This window comes from Ambystoma mexicanum, chromosome 2p, assembly GCF_040938575.1.
Source record: "Ambystoma mexicanum isolate Mex_15411 chromosome 2p, UKY_AmexF1_1, whole genome shotgun sequence".
Lineage (NCBI taxonomy): Eukaryota > Metazoa > Chordata > Amphibia > Caudata > Ambystomatidae > Ambystoma > Ambystoma mexicanum.
In genome coordinates, this window is record NC_090923.1 from 643,663,323 (window position 1) to 643,678,683 (window position 15,361).

General features: G+C 46.6%; 1 protein-coding gene across 5 annotated transcripts in view; it reads left to right on the forward strand.

Moving 5' to 3' along the window:
- Window positions 1-15,361, forward strand: part of RNF123 (ring finger protein 123) — a 3,033,138-nt gene that overhangs the window by 2,912,034 nt on the left and 105,743 nt on the right. For all 5 annotated transcript variants that reach the window (XM_069644183.1, XM_069644184.1, XM_069644185.1 and 2 more), the window contains exon 37: window positions 12,179-12,273. In XM_069644183.1, the coding sequence (XP_069500284.1) occupies window positions 12,179-12,273 (95 nt within the window). The remainder of the gene's footprint in view (window positions 1-12,178; window positions 12,274-15,361) is intronic.

Genomic DNA, 15,361 nt, shown 5'->3' on the forward strand with positions numbered 1-15,361 from the left:
TCTACCTCGCCTCACTCGTGAGTTCAGTATGGCCTTAACCTCATACTCTGGGTACCCTTCTATGAGGACAGGTGGTGGTTTTTCCATGCACATATGGGGCTTTGCTGGTTTTAGGAGCGCTACATGAAATACAGAATGAACCCTCATGTGATCTGGAAGGCGAAGTCGCATCGCTACCGGGTTAACCACTTGTGTAATGCGAAACCGGCCTATGAAGCGGGGCTTCAATTTTCGGGAACCTGAGAGATGCAAATGTCGTGTTGAAAGCCATACTTTATCACCCACTTGATAATCTGGGTTAGCACGGCGCTTTTTGTCAGCATACTTCTTGGTTGTGTTCTTAGCCGTGATCAAATTTTGTCGGGCCTTTTCCCAGACCTGCTTGAACTGGGCCACTTTGGTTTGTACTGAGGGCAATGCATCTGGAACTCGTTCTCCACTTGGCTGCACGGATGGGTTGTATCCATAAGTCATAAAAAAAGGAGAATATCCTGTGGAGGCATGTTGAGAATTGTTATAGGCTAGTTCTGCTAACCACAAGAGTTCAACCCAGCCCCCTTCAGTGCCATGTGTAAAACAGCGAAGGTATTGTTCTAGCGTCTGATTCAGTCGCTCAGTCTGTCCATCGGTTTCAGGGTGGTAACTACTAGACATCTGCAACTGTATTCCTATTTTCTTACAGAAATGCCTCCAAAACCTTGACGTAAACTGCGTTCCCCGGTCCGAGACTATGTGCTGTGGTATTCCGTGCAGGCGAACGACATGTTGTAGAAAAAGATTTGCAAATTCCTCCGCCGTCGGCTGGCCGCTACTGGGTATGAAGTGAGCAAGTTTAGTAAATGAATCTATCACTACTAATATTGTGGTTTGACCCTGATCCGGGGGCAATTCAACGATGAAGTCTAATGATACGGTATGCCACGGCTGTGAGGGAGTGGGTAAAGGTCTCAATAGTCCTGCTGGTTTCTTATGATCTGTTTTATTTCGAGCACATATCTCACAATTTGCCACATATTCTCGCACGTCTTTGCGTAAATTGGGCCACCAATAGTGTCGTTGAAGTAATTCTTGTGTTTTGTGCACCCCCGGGTGACCAGCCAGTGGGGAGTCATGGCACCATTTGAGGGCTTGAGCCTGTAGACTCTTAGTCGGTAAATATACTTCTTTGTCTTGGAACGGTATGCCTTCTTGTAAAGAACGTTTTAACTGTGGGTTTTCCCATTGAAGTAATTCTTTCGCTGTCATGGCATTTCCCACCTGTTCCAGTAAGGTATTAGTTAGGCTCCCTACGATCTTGGTTAAGGGCACAATGGGTTTTGCCGCTTCCTCAGGTCTAGGCGAAACTGATGATTCCGGATATCTGGAAAGTATGTCTGCCTTCTTGTTCTCCTGTCCGGGTCGGTATGTTACCACGAAGTCAAAGTCCGCAAAGTACATTGCCCATCGTAATTGCCGTGGAGTGAGAGCTCTCGCCGACTTTAGGAACTGGAGGTTGCGGTGATCCGTCAGCACCGTTATGGTGTGCCTTGCTCCCAACAAATAGTGCCTCCATTCTGCAAAGGCCACCTTTATGGCTAGTAGCTCACGATCTGCAATGGTGTAGTTTTGTTCTGCAGGATTAAGTTTTCTTGAGTAATAAGCGACTGGGTGTAAACGCCCTGATTGGTCCCGTTGTGACAATATCGCTCCCAATGCATAACTTGAAGCGTCCGTTTCCACCAGAAACGGCAACGTTGGGTCCGGATGTAACAGAACGGGGGCTGTAGTGAACGCTTCCTTCAGTAACTTGAAACTGTGTTCCGCCTCCGTATCCCACACAAATTTTTTCCCTTTCTTGAGCAGACGGGTAATGGCTAAGCTTTTTTCCGCAAACCCCTGGATAAACCTTCGGTAGAAGTTTGCAAATCCTAGTACTGACTGTAGTTCTTTGACATTCTGCGGGGCTGGCCAATCCAGAATTGCTTGTACCTTTTGCGTATCCATCTTCACGCCTTCGGGAGAGAGTACAAAGCCCAAGAATTCCACTGTGGCGCAATGAAACGTGCATTTTTCCAACTTAGCGAATAGATGGTGCTCTCGTAAACGTTGTAGAACGGATCTGACATGTTGCACATGTTCTTCCTTATTCCGAGAATAGATCAGTATGTCGTCAATATAAACAACGACATAAATGTCTAGGAAACCACGTAGGACTTCATCCAAGAAGTGTTGAAAGGCGGCGGGTGCGTTACAGAGACCGAACGGCATGACCTGGTACTCATACAGTCCAAATTTCGTTCTGAAGGCGGTCTTCCATTCATCCCCTTCACGCACCCGCACCAGGTGGTAAGCACCTCGTAAGTCCAACTTAGTGTAAATTGTGGCTCCTTGTACTTGGTCCAACAGGACCGGTATCAATGGTAAGGGGTACCGATTCTTGATTGTTATGCGATTTACCGCGCGTTAGTCGATACACGTCCTGAGATCTCCAGTTTTCTTCGGAACGAAGAATAACGGTGAGGAAACGGGCGAGGTGGAGTGACGGATAAACCCGTTCTGGAGGTTGGCGTCTATGTACTCTTTGAGATGTTGATTCTCGGATTCCGTCAAGGCGTAAATCTGGCTGCACGGCAGGGCGGCTCCTGGTTCCAAATCTATCCTACAGTCAAACGACCTGTGCGGTGGTAAAGTTTCTGCCGCCTTTTTACTAAAAACGTCCTGAAACTCTTGGTATTCTTGCGGTAATTCCACTGGCGGCTCTCCTTTGTTTTCCTGTGTGGCCCCTAGAACCTGCACCATATGTCCCGATTCTTTCGTGCACTGTGTACGGCAGAGACTAGAAGAGAAACACACTGTTCCACGTGCCCAGTCGATCGCCGGGTTATGTAATGCCAGCCACGGTAACCCCAGGATGAAACCGAACTGGGGGGCGGCGATGACATCGAATTGAATGCGCTCTTTATGCCCTTGGATGTTCAAAATCATCTCCCCCGTTTGCTGTGTCACTGGTCCTGATGTCAACAGAGATCCATCGACCGATCGAACCTCCTCATGTAGGTTCTTAGTGGCAACTGGTAAACCCAATTTAGCAGCATAATCAGAATCCACAAAGTTACCGGTTGCTCAGGAATCCACCATTAACGTGATGGCTTGATCCCTTTGGCGTGTCTGAAGAATTCCTGTGACGGTAACATGGGCTTTGTGTACCTGTGTCACGTTACCCAATGAATGCTTGGGGGCACTATGATGATCTTGGCTCGACAGACCCCCCCTCCTTACTGGCGAGCATCGGCGTTTCCCGACGAAGCGGTGTTCTTTGGTTTAGCCCCACATTCCTTCACAAAGTGGCCTGACTTGCCACAGTACATACACAGTTTTTCTCTTCTGCGTTTCTCCTTTTCTTCTTTAGAGAGTGGTCCACGGATCATTCCGACTTGCATGGGTTCTACTTCCGAAGTCTTCTCTGTTGCTTTTGAACCAGGTGCAGCCCTCGGATAATCCGCTCTTGTCGAATACTGTTTGGTCTCCCATTTACGTCTGTCTTGTTTCCTTTCTCCTTGCCTGTGATCCAAACGTAGGGCCAACTCTATCATTCCCGTGCAGGTGGTTGGTTGCGGGTCCACCTGCACTATTAGGTCTTTCAACTCCTCCCTAAGGCCTTGGTAAAAAAGGGCCAGTCTTTTTTCATGGGGCCACTCTGCTTCAACCACTAATCTGTTGAATGTTGTCACATACCAAATGAGTTCCCTACTTCCCTGCCGTAAGGTGAGTAGCTCTCGATCTCGGATCAAGGAGGCCGCCTTCCTATTAAACATTTTACCGAATTCCTCCTGAAATTCCCCCCAATCATATAGTAAAGCATCGTCTTGTTGTACTAGGGGGGTAGCCCATGCCGCAGCATCCCCCGTGAGATATGAAATCACGAAGGCTGTGCGGGACTGGGCCGAACGAAAGATTGTTGATTTAGTCAAGAAATGCAACTGGCATTGGGTCATAAATATGGAGAATTTTTGTGGGTCTCCCCCGTACCTTTCCGGGGTGGCTAGGGGCATGGGCGGCTCCGTGGTCACTTGAACCTGTACTGGAGTAGGAGGAGGCCCATCTGGTAGGGGTCTAGCTTGTGCCGTGATTTCCTGCACACGGTGAGCTAGTGTAGCGTAATCCTGCCTTGTGGCTTCTAAAGCATCTTTTAGTTCATGCAGGACGCGAGCTATGTCTTCCATGGTGCCGGAGTTCGTGCTACTTGGGCGTGTCAAAATACGTGGGTCCGTGCTTCTGTCAAGGCGAAGTCCGTCCCAACGCAGAAGTAGCAGGAACTCCTACCTCCCCTTGACGGTCTTGGCGCCTGGATTAGTTAAAACACAGGTCACCGCGACCCCCACGGGGAAAGAGGGTTAGGGTCCACGGATTGGATAGGTTTCGGGATGGTAGGGTAACCGGATTGAGGGTTAGGGAGAGGTTATGGGTAGGGAGAGGGTGTTTAGGGTCACGTTGTTCCCAGACTCTGACCTTCTGAGTCTGAACTGAACTACCTTCTCCTTGGTAGTTGCCTTTGTAACTCCTTGAGCGTTCATTCAGTCATGCATTCTTACCACATGCATGCTTTACCCTTAGGCTGGAACCCAGCACTTGTTCACCATTCACAAGTTTGCCCAGTATCGGGTTCGATATGCAATTCACGTTCCCCCTGGTTAAATATTCCACAAGTAAAACATATAATCTGGTACAATGCTTTGATCACATTTTGCACTTAGCTCTAGTGTTCCGAGTTTCCAGTGCGCTTCTTCCGCCCGCCGGCTCCACTGACTGTGCGCTGCGAAACGTTCTGGTCGCTGTCGATAGCGGCTCACCCCTGACACAAAAGGGAGAAAGTTAGCTTTGCCCTTTCACAGTGCTAGCTTAGAATGGCCCGCAACAGGCGAGCGTACGTTTAGAATGGCCCGCAACAGGCGAGCATACTGCTATGTTTGCACCCGCAACCGGCGAATGCATGTCACATGCAAAGTTAGTGGGTTAGTTAGTTCGCGAGCTTTCGCGTATCTCCCCCGCAGTGTGTGAGCTTTCAATAGTCACTGGTAAGCGAAGTCCCTTTCCAGTACACACTTCCCTCTGGTTATCTTAAAAAAGCAGGCAATACACTTATCTTTGACATCGCGGGGCCTAAAGGTGGGTCTTGTGGCGAGGGCGGCCCCGCGAGAAGTTTCACCGGAGCTCCGTGAGATGCGTCCTCTCGGCAGCAGAATCGAGCACGGACGAGCTTTCGGTGATCGCGCATGCGCGGTAGCCTCTTCGCGCATGCGCGTTGTATCGGGCGTTGTCCTGGGCTGCTGGAGCTGTAGTTTCAGGCCCGGGGCTGCTGGGAAACGTAGTCTTCCTGGCTTTCTGTGTCCTGCACACCTTGTACCCCTACACCAAGTACATCTGCAATGGGGACAAAGGTGGCAGCGACTCAGAAACGTTACACCCACAGTCCCAGTAACCCCCCTACCTTGATTCTTACCATGTGGGCGTAACGGAGGCCGTGAGTTCCTGACACACGCTCATTGAGCTTGAGTCTCTTTTTGCTTAGCATCACTTTCTTCATCCTCCTCGTTCCAATACTTAGGTGGTTGAGGGAATTGGAGTCCATTGATGTCAATTGATGCATAGCATTTGAAAAACCTCTCTCAATAGTTTCACGTGAAAAACCAGTTCTATATGAAGGTGAATAGAACTGAACACAGTATTCTTGGAGCTTTTAAAAAGGGTGTTCTTGGAACTTTTACTTTTAGACCAAGAATGGGAGGTTGGTCTGAAGGGTGTTGGGAAAAGATTTCTCTACTTTCCCTTAAGGGGTAAACTGATGCATGGCAATAGGGTATTAGGTATCAGGGGGCCTTTTCCGTGGGCTAATGGGGGATACCATGTCTCATCCAATTAAGGCATGACATCTCCGCGGTAGTTGTCTCCTCCCATGTGATCCTCCCTCATATTGCTGCCCCAATTTCAGGATCAGGTAGCGGCTCCTGTGCCATGGCCACATGGAAGGAGGTTACCGCCGGGGAATCTGTGATGATTCCATTGGATTCATCACAGTACTAAAAGGAAAAGAACCCACTGGGGCTGGGCATTGCTGGGGATTAGGTGATCCACAGCCATCCTTAACGGCTCTTGCTTCACTCATTAAGTCTGGCTTTCTGGGCAACTACACCCTCGCATTTCCCAGCCCCCTTGGGTCCTTTTGCTTAGCTATGATCTAGCCAAGAGGGACTTCATTGAATGCCTTCAGGTCCTTTCCACTAGGGCCCAGACTACTACTGCTGTTCTGCAACTGGTTGTTACATTGCTGGACATTTGGTAGTCATCAGGTTGGCCACAGCATCAATATTTGGACTTTTTGGCTCAGAAAGAAACCTTTTCTTGTGTTTTTTGTTCCGATGATCAGTTGCCTGCCAAACTGTATTTTTTAAATTGTTTTGTGAGACTTTCTAAGATTAGCAATCTTAAGGTACCAGTTAGAAGAGCAAACTACTTCTCATCAGCAATATTTTTGGTCTCATGGATGCATTCATTATCCCATCCACCTCCAAATTTGGCAGCTTTTTTTTCAATTTCTATTTGGTGTATTTCAAATCTTTACAATATATTCAGACAAAAAAACTCTAAAACATTTTTTTGAAAACACAGATATTTTTCATCCCTACATAAATAATTTGGCACAATATTACTGTGTAGTACCTAAAATCTATTTGACAACAGAATTTCTTAAATACATAAAAAATGTAACGTTTCATATGTATTATTAAAATTATCCATCCCTAACTAAAACCTAATCCTTTATTCTTCACTCTGAAACCCTTAAAATTGCTCACATATATTCCAAGTCTCAGCACCGCCCTGTTAGTGAATAATCCAAGGGTCCTAATATTGACGATTGTAAGTAACCTGATACAGCATGTCTGCCTCATGGATTTGCTCCAAAACATTTATTCCATATAAAATCATCATCAACACTTTGTAAATCAATACCTAATTTCCTAAAATAAACTATTCTCAAAGGTAAAAGTACAGTGCAATTAATCAATACATGTCTTAGCGTTTCAATAGAATTCACATCTCTGCAGAAACGACAGGATGCTTCCTCATCGCCAATCATTTTACGTCTTAGTAGCACCTTTTCGGCGTAGAACAGGATCCATCTAGAACGTAAAATAATTTCTCTTTGATAGCGATTCGGAAATATATTCAAATAAGGTGGTACTGTTGCTCTCCTCTTTTTTTTATGCTCTAATGATAGATGAGACAGAGAAGGGTATTTATGAAACAAATCCACAGTGTTGCACCAGTCCAAATGATACAAAGTGTTTTTGATTTTCCTTTCTCCTCCAGATCTTTGATTACATCCAATTATACCAGTTTTACTTAATGTTTTTTCACAGTGTTCACACAGTTTACACACACCATTCTCCTTGCTACCATTCATTTTCAGGTTCATGGCTATCTCATGATATAAAGAACCTACACACAAGACATTTATTTTCCAATAAAAACAAAGAAGTCACCATCTCATCCTTACTTTTAGGGAGGAAATACCTAACTCAAAACGAATGGCAACTAGTGGGACCGAATTAGGTACTGTGAGCACCCTTCTCCAGACAGCTGCCTCAATTTTATCCAACTGATTGTAAACCCATGCTCCCCACAACTCCATAGCATATATCAATTTTGGTGTGGCTTTTCCTTCATAAAAGGTCAGCACTAGCTTAATCCAGAAAAGGCCACATTTTCTATTCATTTTCACCATTTGGTTCATTAAAAACATTACTTTTTAATCGAGAACATTAAAGATCGACATCTTCTGCGGTAGTGCCGTAATTGGAAAACCTAAATAAATGACACTCAGTTCCTTTGGCAGAGCGGTCTGTCCATTTTTGCATAAACTGTTTTTTCCCCTTAGAAAATTCGAATATTGTTGTCTTGCTAGGGTTAATTAACAGACCATTATCAGCAGCAAAAGTTTCAAAGGCATTGAGAAGACGCTGGAGTGCAATATGCATTTGTCAAACAGAAAAAAATCATCTGTGAGCCATGAAATATTAAAAAGGCCTAATTTAGGGGATATAAAAGCAACTGAGCTTAGATATGCAACTTCAGACACATATAAATTAAAGAAGTAGGGAGCCAAAATGCATCCCTTCCGCAAACCTATCCTGGTCTCAATTCTATGGGACAGATGCCCCTCCTTGTTCAGTCTGACCTGGACGCCCGGGGATTCATGCAAACCAATACTCCATTTCTCAGACCCTCTGTTATACCCCGTTTATGGTCAACTCTATCGAATACAGACGATAGGTCAATCGAGGCTGCATAGGTCAAGGAATATTTATCCAACCAGGCCTGCTCCTGAATGTGTCTGACCATAAAAACATTCAAGTTCATACCGTGACCTTTTTTTTCGGAAGTCAATTTGTAGTATGTTTATCCGCCCTTTTCTATCAATCCATTCATCAAAAAAGATCAGTAAAAGAGACGCAAAGACTTTACTATCTGTATCCAGGAGTGTTATTTGGTGATAGTTCTTATGATCCGTCTTCGCGCCCCCTTTTTAAAAATTGATACAACAAAAGATGTCCTCCAGGATTCAGGAAAGAACTCAGTGGAAACAATGATGTTAAATAGTATAGTCAACAAACAAGCCCAGATTAATGGATTGGCCTTAACTATTCTATTTGTTAACTTGTTGGGGTCTGGTGCACGGGAGTCACTACAATTTTTAATTAAAGATAAAATAATATCTAGGTCAATAGAATGAGTCGATTTCCAGACCTTACCCCTAATTTGACACTCCTCCATAGGACAAAGTTGGCTCGCCTTGTAATGCAGTTTTTCAAAATGCGACACCCATTCGTCCTTTTAAACTGCTTTTTATTGTTTTGTTAATTTGCTACTATCCTGAGCGTTGATCACTTCCCAAAAGGTGCTTCCATCATCCCTATTTCTCAATATCTCTATCATTAGCTCTGCATCATTCTGCAGCAGTTTAGCTCTATGCTGTTTAGTAAAATTCCTGAATTTCTGTTTCGCTTTTCTAATCTTATCAAATTTGTCCTCATATGGAATACAGGAAGTCTTAACCATCCTAATAGTGGACAGTAGTGTATTTTTTTTTCTTCTGAAATAATACTCTCATACTTAAGCAGATGCACCTTTCATTCCTTAAAGACTTGTTTACCTTCATTTGAAAGTACATTACCAAACAGGATATCTAATGACTTATTGTAATTATTTGCACAAAAGGTATATCCTTTCCACCCTTAAGTGGTTGCATATAGTGTTTCTTCCATACTCTTGTTCGACCGCTTAATGTCTATCACCCTCCAGGAGACTGTTCTTCCCAGCATTCACAGTGAAGTCCTTTACTCCCCCTTGTACCAGCTTTCCCAGACCTGATACAAATTCAGCACTAAAATATGATTGCTCCACGTATTCCTAGTAATTCTTAAATCTGAATATTCTTGCAATGGGGGGAATCGGCAAACCTCCGCCTTTTCGTCCTAGGGGGCAGCAATGGAGGGGAGGTTCTTTTCGTTACTACTCCTTTGGTTGAACGAGAGGAGCCGCCAGTCAAACGGGTTCAAGGGGCCAGCGTAAAAGTATCCGTAGTGGTCGGTGAAACAGGGGTGCCAAAGCCACTCAGGCAGCTGCCTCTTTACCTTCAGGAGCTGCCGCAGCCGCTCCAAAACAAGCATGAGGCCATGTCGCATTGTTCGCCGGTTGGGGGCAGGCTGTCTCAGCATCTCGAAGAATGGCGAGCTATTACTTCGGATGCGTGAGTTCTTGATACAAAAGCCCACGGCTACTAAAGCGGCCTCACGACAATCCACTGGGAAATCTCTCTTTGAAGATTCCAGATCTACCCCTACCTGGACGACTCGCTGATCCGTGCGCGTTCTCCCGAGCAAGCGATGGATCATCTCGGTCTCACCTGCCACTCCCTCCACAAGCTGGGCTTCTCCCTCAATTTCAAGAAGTCGCATCTGACACCTTCCCAACAGCTCTGGTACATTGGGGCTGTGTTGGACACGTCCTTGGGGAAGTGCTCGCCTCCCAAGCTGAGGGCTCATCACATTTTGCAGATGGTGGACAAGTTTCAACATGCCCAGAGTCTCCCGGCTTTTGAATTCTTAAGGTTGGTCGGCCTCATGGCATCCTGCATTTTTCTGGTGCCAGAGCCAGAATGAGGATGAGATCCCTGCAATGGGTTCTCAAGATGCAGTGGTCACAATTCTCGGGCAAGATGTCGGATTCCTTTCAGATTCCATTCTCGGTCTCACAGGATCTACTGTGGTGGGCCAACGAGGGGAACCTGATGAAGGGGAAGCCATTTTGCCAAACGTGGCCAGAGGTGACAGTTGTAACGGGCACTTCCCTCACATGATGGGGAGCTCATGCTGAAGATTTGATCACCACCGGTCGTTGGTCTCCGTCGGAATCCAAACTCCACATCAACCTGTTAGAGCTGAGGGCCCTCAGGCTGGCCCTGAAGGCTTTTCCGCTGTCTGTGCAGGGGAAGTGTGTCCTGATCATGACAGACAATACAGTGGCCTTGCATTACCTCAACAAAAAAGGGGGGGTAGGGTCACTCCCGTTGTACAGAGAGGTGATGCAGCTCTGGTTCTGAGCAATCCAGCAGGGAATCTCACTCTCGGTGGTTCATCTGGCCGGAGAGGAGAATGCGCCGGCGGACGCTCTGAGCAGGTAGAGCACAGTCTCATGAGTGGGAGTTTGTTCAGGAAGTCCTTTTGGAGATCTTCTTAAGACAGCCTTTTTGGCTGCAATCGCATCTGCCAGGAGGGTTAGCGAACTGCAAGCCTTGTGCTGTAAACCTCCCTTTCTGAAGTTCTTTCGGGAGAACGTGTCTATTAAAGTCAGACCCTGGTTTCCTTCCTAAGGTGGTTTCAGAGTTTCATCTGTCCCAGTCCATTGAATTACCTGTCTTTTACCTTCCTCCACACTCCTCAAAGGAGGAAGAGCGGTTCCACCACCTTGATCCCCAGAGCACTTTAAACTTCTATTTTGCTCGCACGTCTGAGTTTAGGATATCGGACCAGTTATTCATTGCCTGTTTCTTGTCTAGAAAAGGCCTTGCCATCTCTAAACAAACCCTGCCACGTTGGATTATTTTTTTCATATCCTAGTGTGTTACCAATTGGTACTTAAGGAGCTTGCAGTTGGCATCAGGGCGCACTCGACCAGAGGGGTCTCAGCCTCTACAGCCCTCCAGAGAGGGGTTCCCATTAAGGAGATATGCTGGGCAACCACTTGGTCATCCTTACACACCTTAACCAAGCACTATGCCTTTGATGTTGCACGGGGAGCTGATGCAAGGTTTGGTAAGGCGATTCTACAGAATCTATTGGTGTGAATCTTTCTACTCTCCTCTCCTCTGTTATCTTAACTGCTTGGGGAGTCTATCATGATAAGGAATCTGCAGGAGAAAAGCAATCCATTGAAGGAGAAAATACTAACTGTAATGATCTTTCTATGGATTATTCTCCCGCAGATTCCTCATCCACCCTCCCATCCATCTTTGCTCAAGGTTCTGTGGGTTGTCGCTTCTGTCCAAACGACAAGGCATCTGGTGATGGCTCTGGGATGACTGTTTCTGTATCATTCTAAAAATAAATTAAACCATTAAAACACATTTTCTTCAGTCATTGTTGTTGGAAGGTCAACTTGTTGGGATGTACCCTTGTTGGAGTTTTAACAGCTGGTTATCTTCCTCCTGTGGTTTTTCCTTCTGCGGCGTTCAATTGCGGGGGGGGAAGAAAATTGAGGAACTGAAGAATGGGGCGTAGTGACGTGCTATATATACGACACGTGATATCACTTCCAGAGCCGACGATCAAGAGTCAGACAAGATGGATCGACGATTGACAGCCAAATCAAGGTCCACTCACGCCCCCTATCGAAAGGTTTCCGAACAACAGAGCTGGATCATGGATATCTATCATGATGAGGAATCTGCGGGAGAATAATGCATAGAAAAATCATCACAGGGAGTAATTTCACCTACTTAAGAGACTGATGTTACTGAGGTGTGGCAAATGGCTGAGAAACATACAGCAATTGCCTGCAATACTGTAAAAATGCTGTTGTACAAAACAGCGTAATAAGGTCCTCGCTAATTAAAAGCTCTACATGTTTCCTTTTTTTTCAGATACAGATTACATTAGTGCGGCTGAGCTGTCGAAAGTGGAGCAGATGCTGTCCGATTTAAGCGAGCAATCCAAGCAGGCTGCTGCTTCTACTTTGGTAAGCATTTTATGCCTCATTTGAGATACTGTCAGATTAGTTGATGATTTGGTAATCTTGCTATGTAATGGCAATGGCATTCTCGCTTTAGAAAGAACACCACCCATCTGTAAAAACATTGGGCTTTGTTTTAGTTGGCCCACTTCTCCCTGGATCTATTAACCTTGCTACTCACCATCTTATTTTGCAAGGGTCATGTCAACATGTGTACCAGTGGATAATATTCTGATTTCTTGATTAGCACTGTGGCTCTGGCCAATAAGAGACCCATTCATTCATGTGTTTAGTTCTTGGTGAATTCTGCCGTACTTCATGCAAATATTCGAGGCTATTCCAAGCTTCAAGAGAAAATAAGGAGAGGATGAAGTGGATCACAAGAGTGGGAAAAGGAATGGCGACTGTGGTATGATCAGGGTAGAGGGGATTGTCAGTTAGTAAAAAAATAAGCATGTTTTACAGCCATGCAGAGTGGACATTTTAGTGCCTAATTAATGCTATTTCATATTTCTTTAGGAATTAATTTGATTTCAGAAGCATTGAGAGGGCTTGTTGACATTAAGTGGTTGTTGGGGCCTTGCTAATTTTTAAGTGCACTTTTATTAATCTCATGCCTTTGGGTATATTTCTTCCACAATTGCAGGCCTATGTGGGACAACAGTTGCTGCTTTATCTTTTCTTGCTATAGATTGATTTTTTCTGATTCCTCATTTGATGGATATCCCATCCAGCTTTGCTACTTTGGAAAACCTTTGACAGGGTGCGTAGTGGACCATAACTCGGCTGTCATTTGTCGAGCCGTCTTGCCTGGCACTCTATTGTCGGCTCTGGACATGTCAGGCGTCATATATAAACTCTGTCACTAAGCCCCATAGCTCAGTTTCTTTTTTCCGTGCGCTTATGACGCTGCTTGGGAACACGGCCAAGTCTTTGACATGTTCGACATTTTCATCAGAAATCTTTAGATTTTTCGAATTCCTCGATGCGAGATGTCTGTCACCTATGTAGCACCCACCTATGGGTTTCAAGCGGTGTACCGATTGTCACACCAAGATGTCAATTACTGACCCGCATGGGTTATGCCTCTGGTGCCTTGGCACGAGTCACAGGTTTGTAAGGGTGTGCTTTGTGCGCCAAAATGCAGCTGAAATCCTTGCACAATCGAGCTGCTAAGCTCATGCTGGTTCGACCGCCCTAAAAATCTCCGGCGCATCGACGGTTCGATCCTCAGAGCCTGAAATCGAAGGGCATACTCCTGAGAAAGAACATCGGCTAAAGAAGAATTGGTCCCACTCAAGGAGCCAATCTTCCTCGTCTTCGTCCCGTAAGAAGATGCGTCAATGCCATCGTCGGGACTCCATTTGTCGACAAAGTGGTAAACTGTCGGCAGGACCTAACCCACCACTCGCCAAGAGAGGGAGTATTTCAAAAGCTCCTTGATCTAAATGTTCAAGAAGCAGGCCGCTGTAGGCGCGGTGCCCCTCTCACGAAGCAGTCCTTCAGTGGCAAGGGCGGCACTCGGCGTTTCCGACCCCTCACATGCCACAGTGCCGACGCCATCAGCATTGTTGAATCCTTCGACCGCGAAGGAGGCGCCAAAGCCCTCGATGCCGGGTCCATCCTGCACTTTTCAAGGTGCCAGTGCTTCGATGCCACGACCTTGGTTGACACCTACAGCCACACTATCTGCGCCGAAGGACAAGCCGTCAGTGCTGACACTTAAATCCTTCACCCCGCTCTCCCGATCCGATTCATTTTTTTGGCACTATGTCGAGAATTTATGGCGCCGATGAAACGGGAGATCAAGGGGGCGTTGACCCCGTTTTCATGGGCACAGGTGGTGTCAGCTATTTTGAAGACCACCTGCTGGAGCTTGCTCAGGGCCTCCATGAGGCCTGCGGTTTGGATACTTTGCCAGACCTCGAATTCAAGCAGAGTCAGCCCTATACCCATAATTACGCCAAGTTCAGGGCTTTAGTAGAAAGGCTCATTGACACTTTAGGTTTGCAGTCCTCAGCAGTGCCGGTACAGGGTTACAACCTCAATGATATTCTGGACGAAGGTCCGGTTACGTAGCACATCTTGCCCCTAAACCCTGCAATTGCCGACCCTCTGTCCTCGCTGATGTAGCACCCATATTCAATTCCCTGATCAGTTCCACATTATCCGGGAAGTATAGGCAGGCTAGAGGGGACCCATCATTCCTCTCCTCTCACCTTTCTCCTGAACGGTTCGGTATGCAAGCTGCTACAATCTCCTCCAGGCCAACTTCTTCAAGTTCCACTCTACCACCCGACAGGGAAGCAAAGAAGGCTGATGCCTTGGCCAAAAAGGCTTTTGCATCGGGCAGTATGGCCCTTAAAGCTACAAATGTGACTAGTGGCTTTGCAAAATATTCGTTTGGGGCCTCATCACGAGTTGGGCGGTAATGCCGGCGCTATTAGCTAATAGCCCTCCCGCCAACCCCCCCCAGCGCCGGATCACGGGTTTGGCGGAACGGGTATTGCCCATTCCCCACTGAGCCCATTCGGGAATTCCTCATTCCCCATTGGGCTCAATGGGGAATTTTCGCGCTGTTACCGCCGGCGGATTTCCTGCCGGCGGTAATAGCGCGAAATTTCGGCGGATTTCCCCCCAGCTCAGAAATCTGCCAAACCTGTGATTTGGCGGACCCTTAAATGCGACGGTAATAGCACTACCGCCGCATTTAAGGGTTACCGCCAAACTCATGATGAGGCCCTTGGTCTTTTGACAGCAGTAGAGAATGCTGCACATTACATCATTGCTCTGCTGGGGCCTCTGTCTGGAACAGCCTGCCTGCCTCTCTGAAACTTGAGGAGAAACATCTCTGCTTCCGGAAGCACCTCAAGACCTTCCTCTTTGCTTCTGCTTTCTCTCCTTCTCTCCCCTGCTGATCTCCTGGCTGAATCTGAAACTGCACTGGTTACCTGGCTACCCTCTTATCTCGAGCCCAGGTCCCCTCCCCACCAGTTGCACACATGCACTGCCCCCTGGCAACCCTTGCACTTGGGGACTGTTTATGTATCCCTACAGCCCCTCCTAGCACTTGACCCCTGATGTCTGCTCTTAC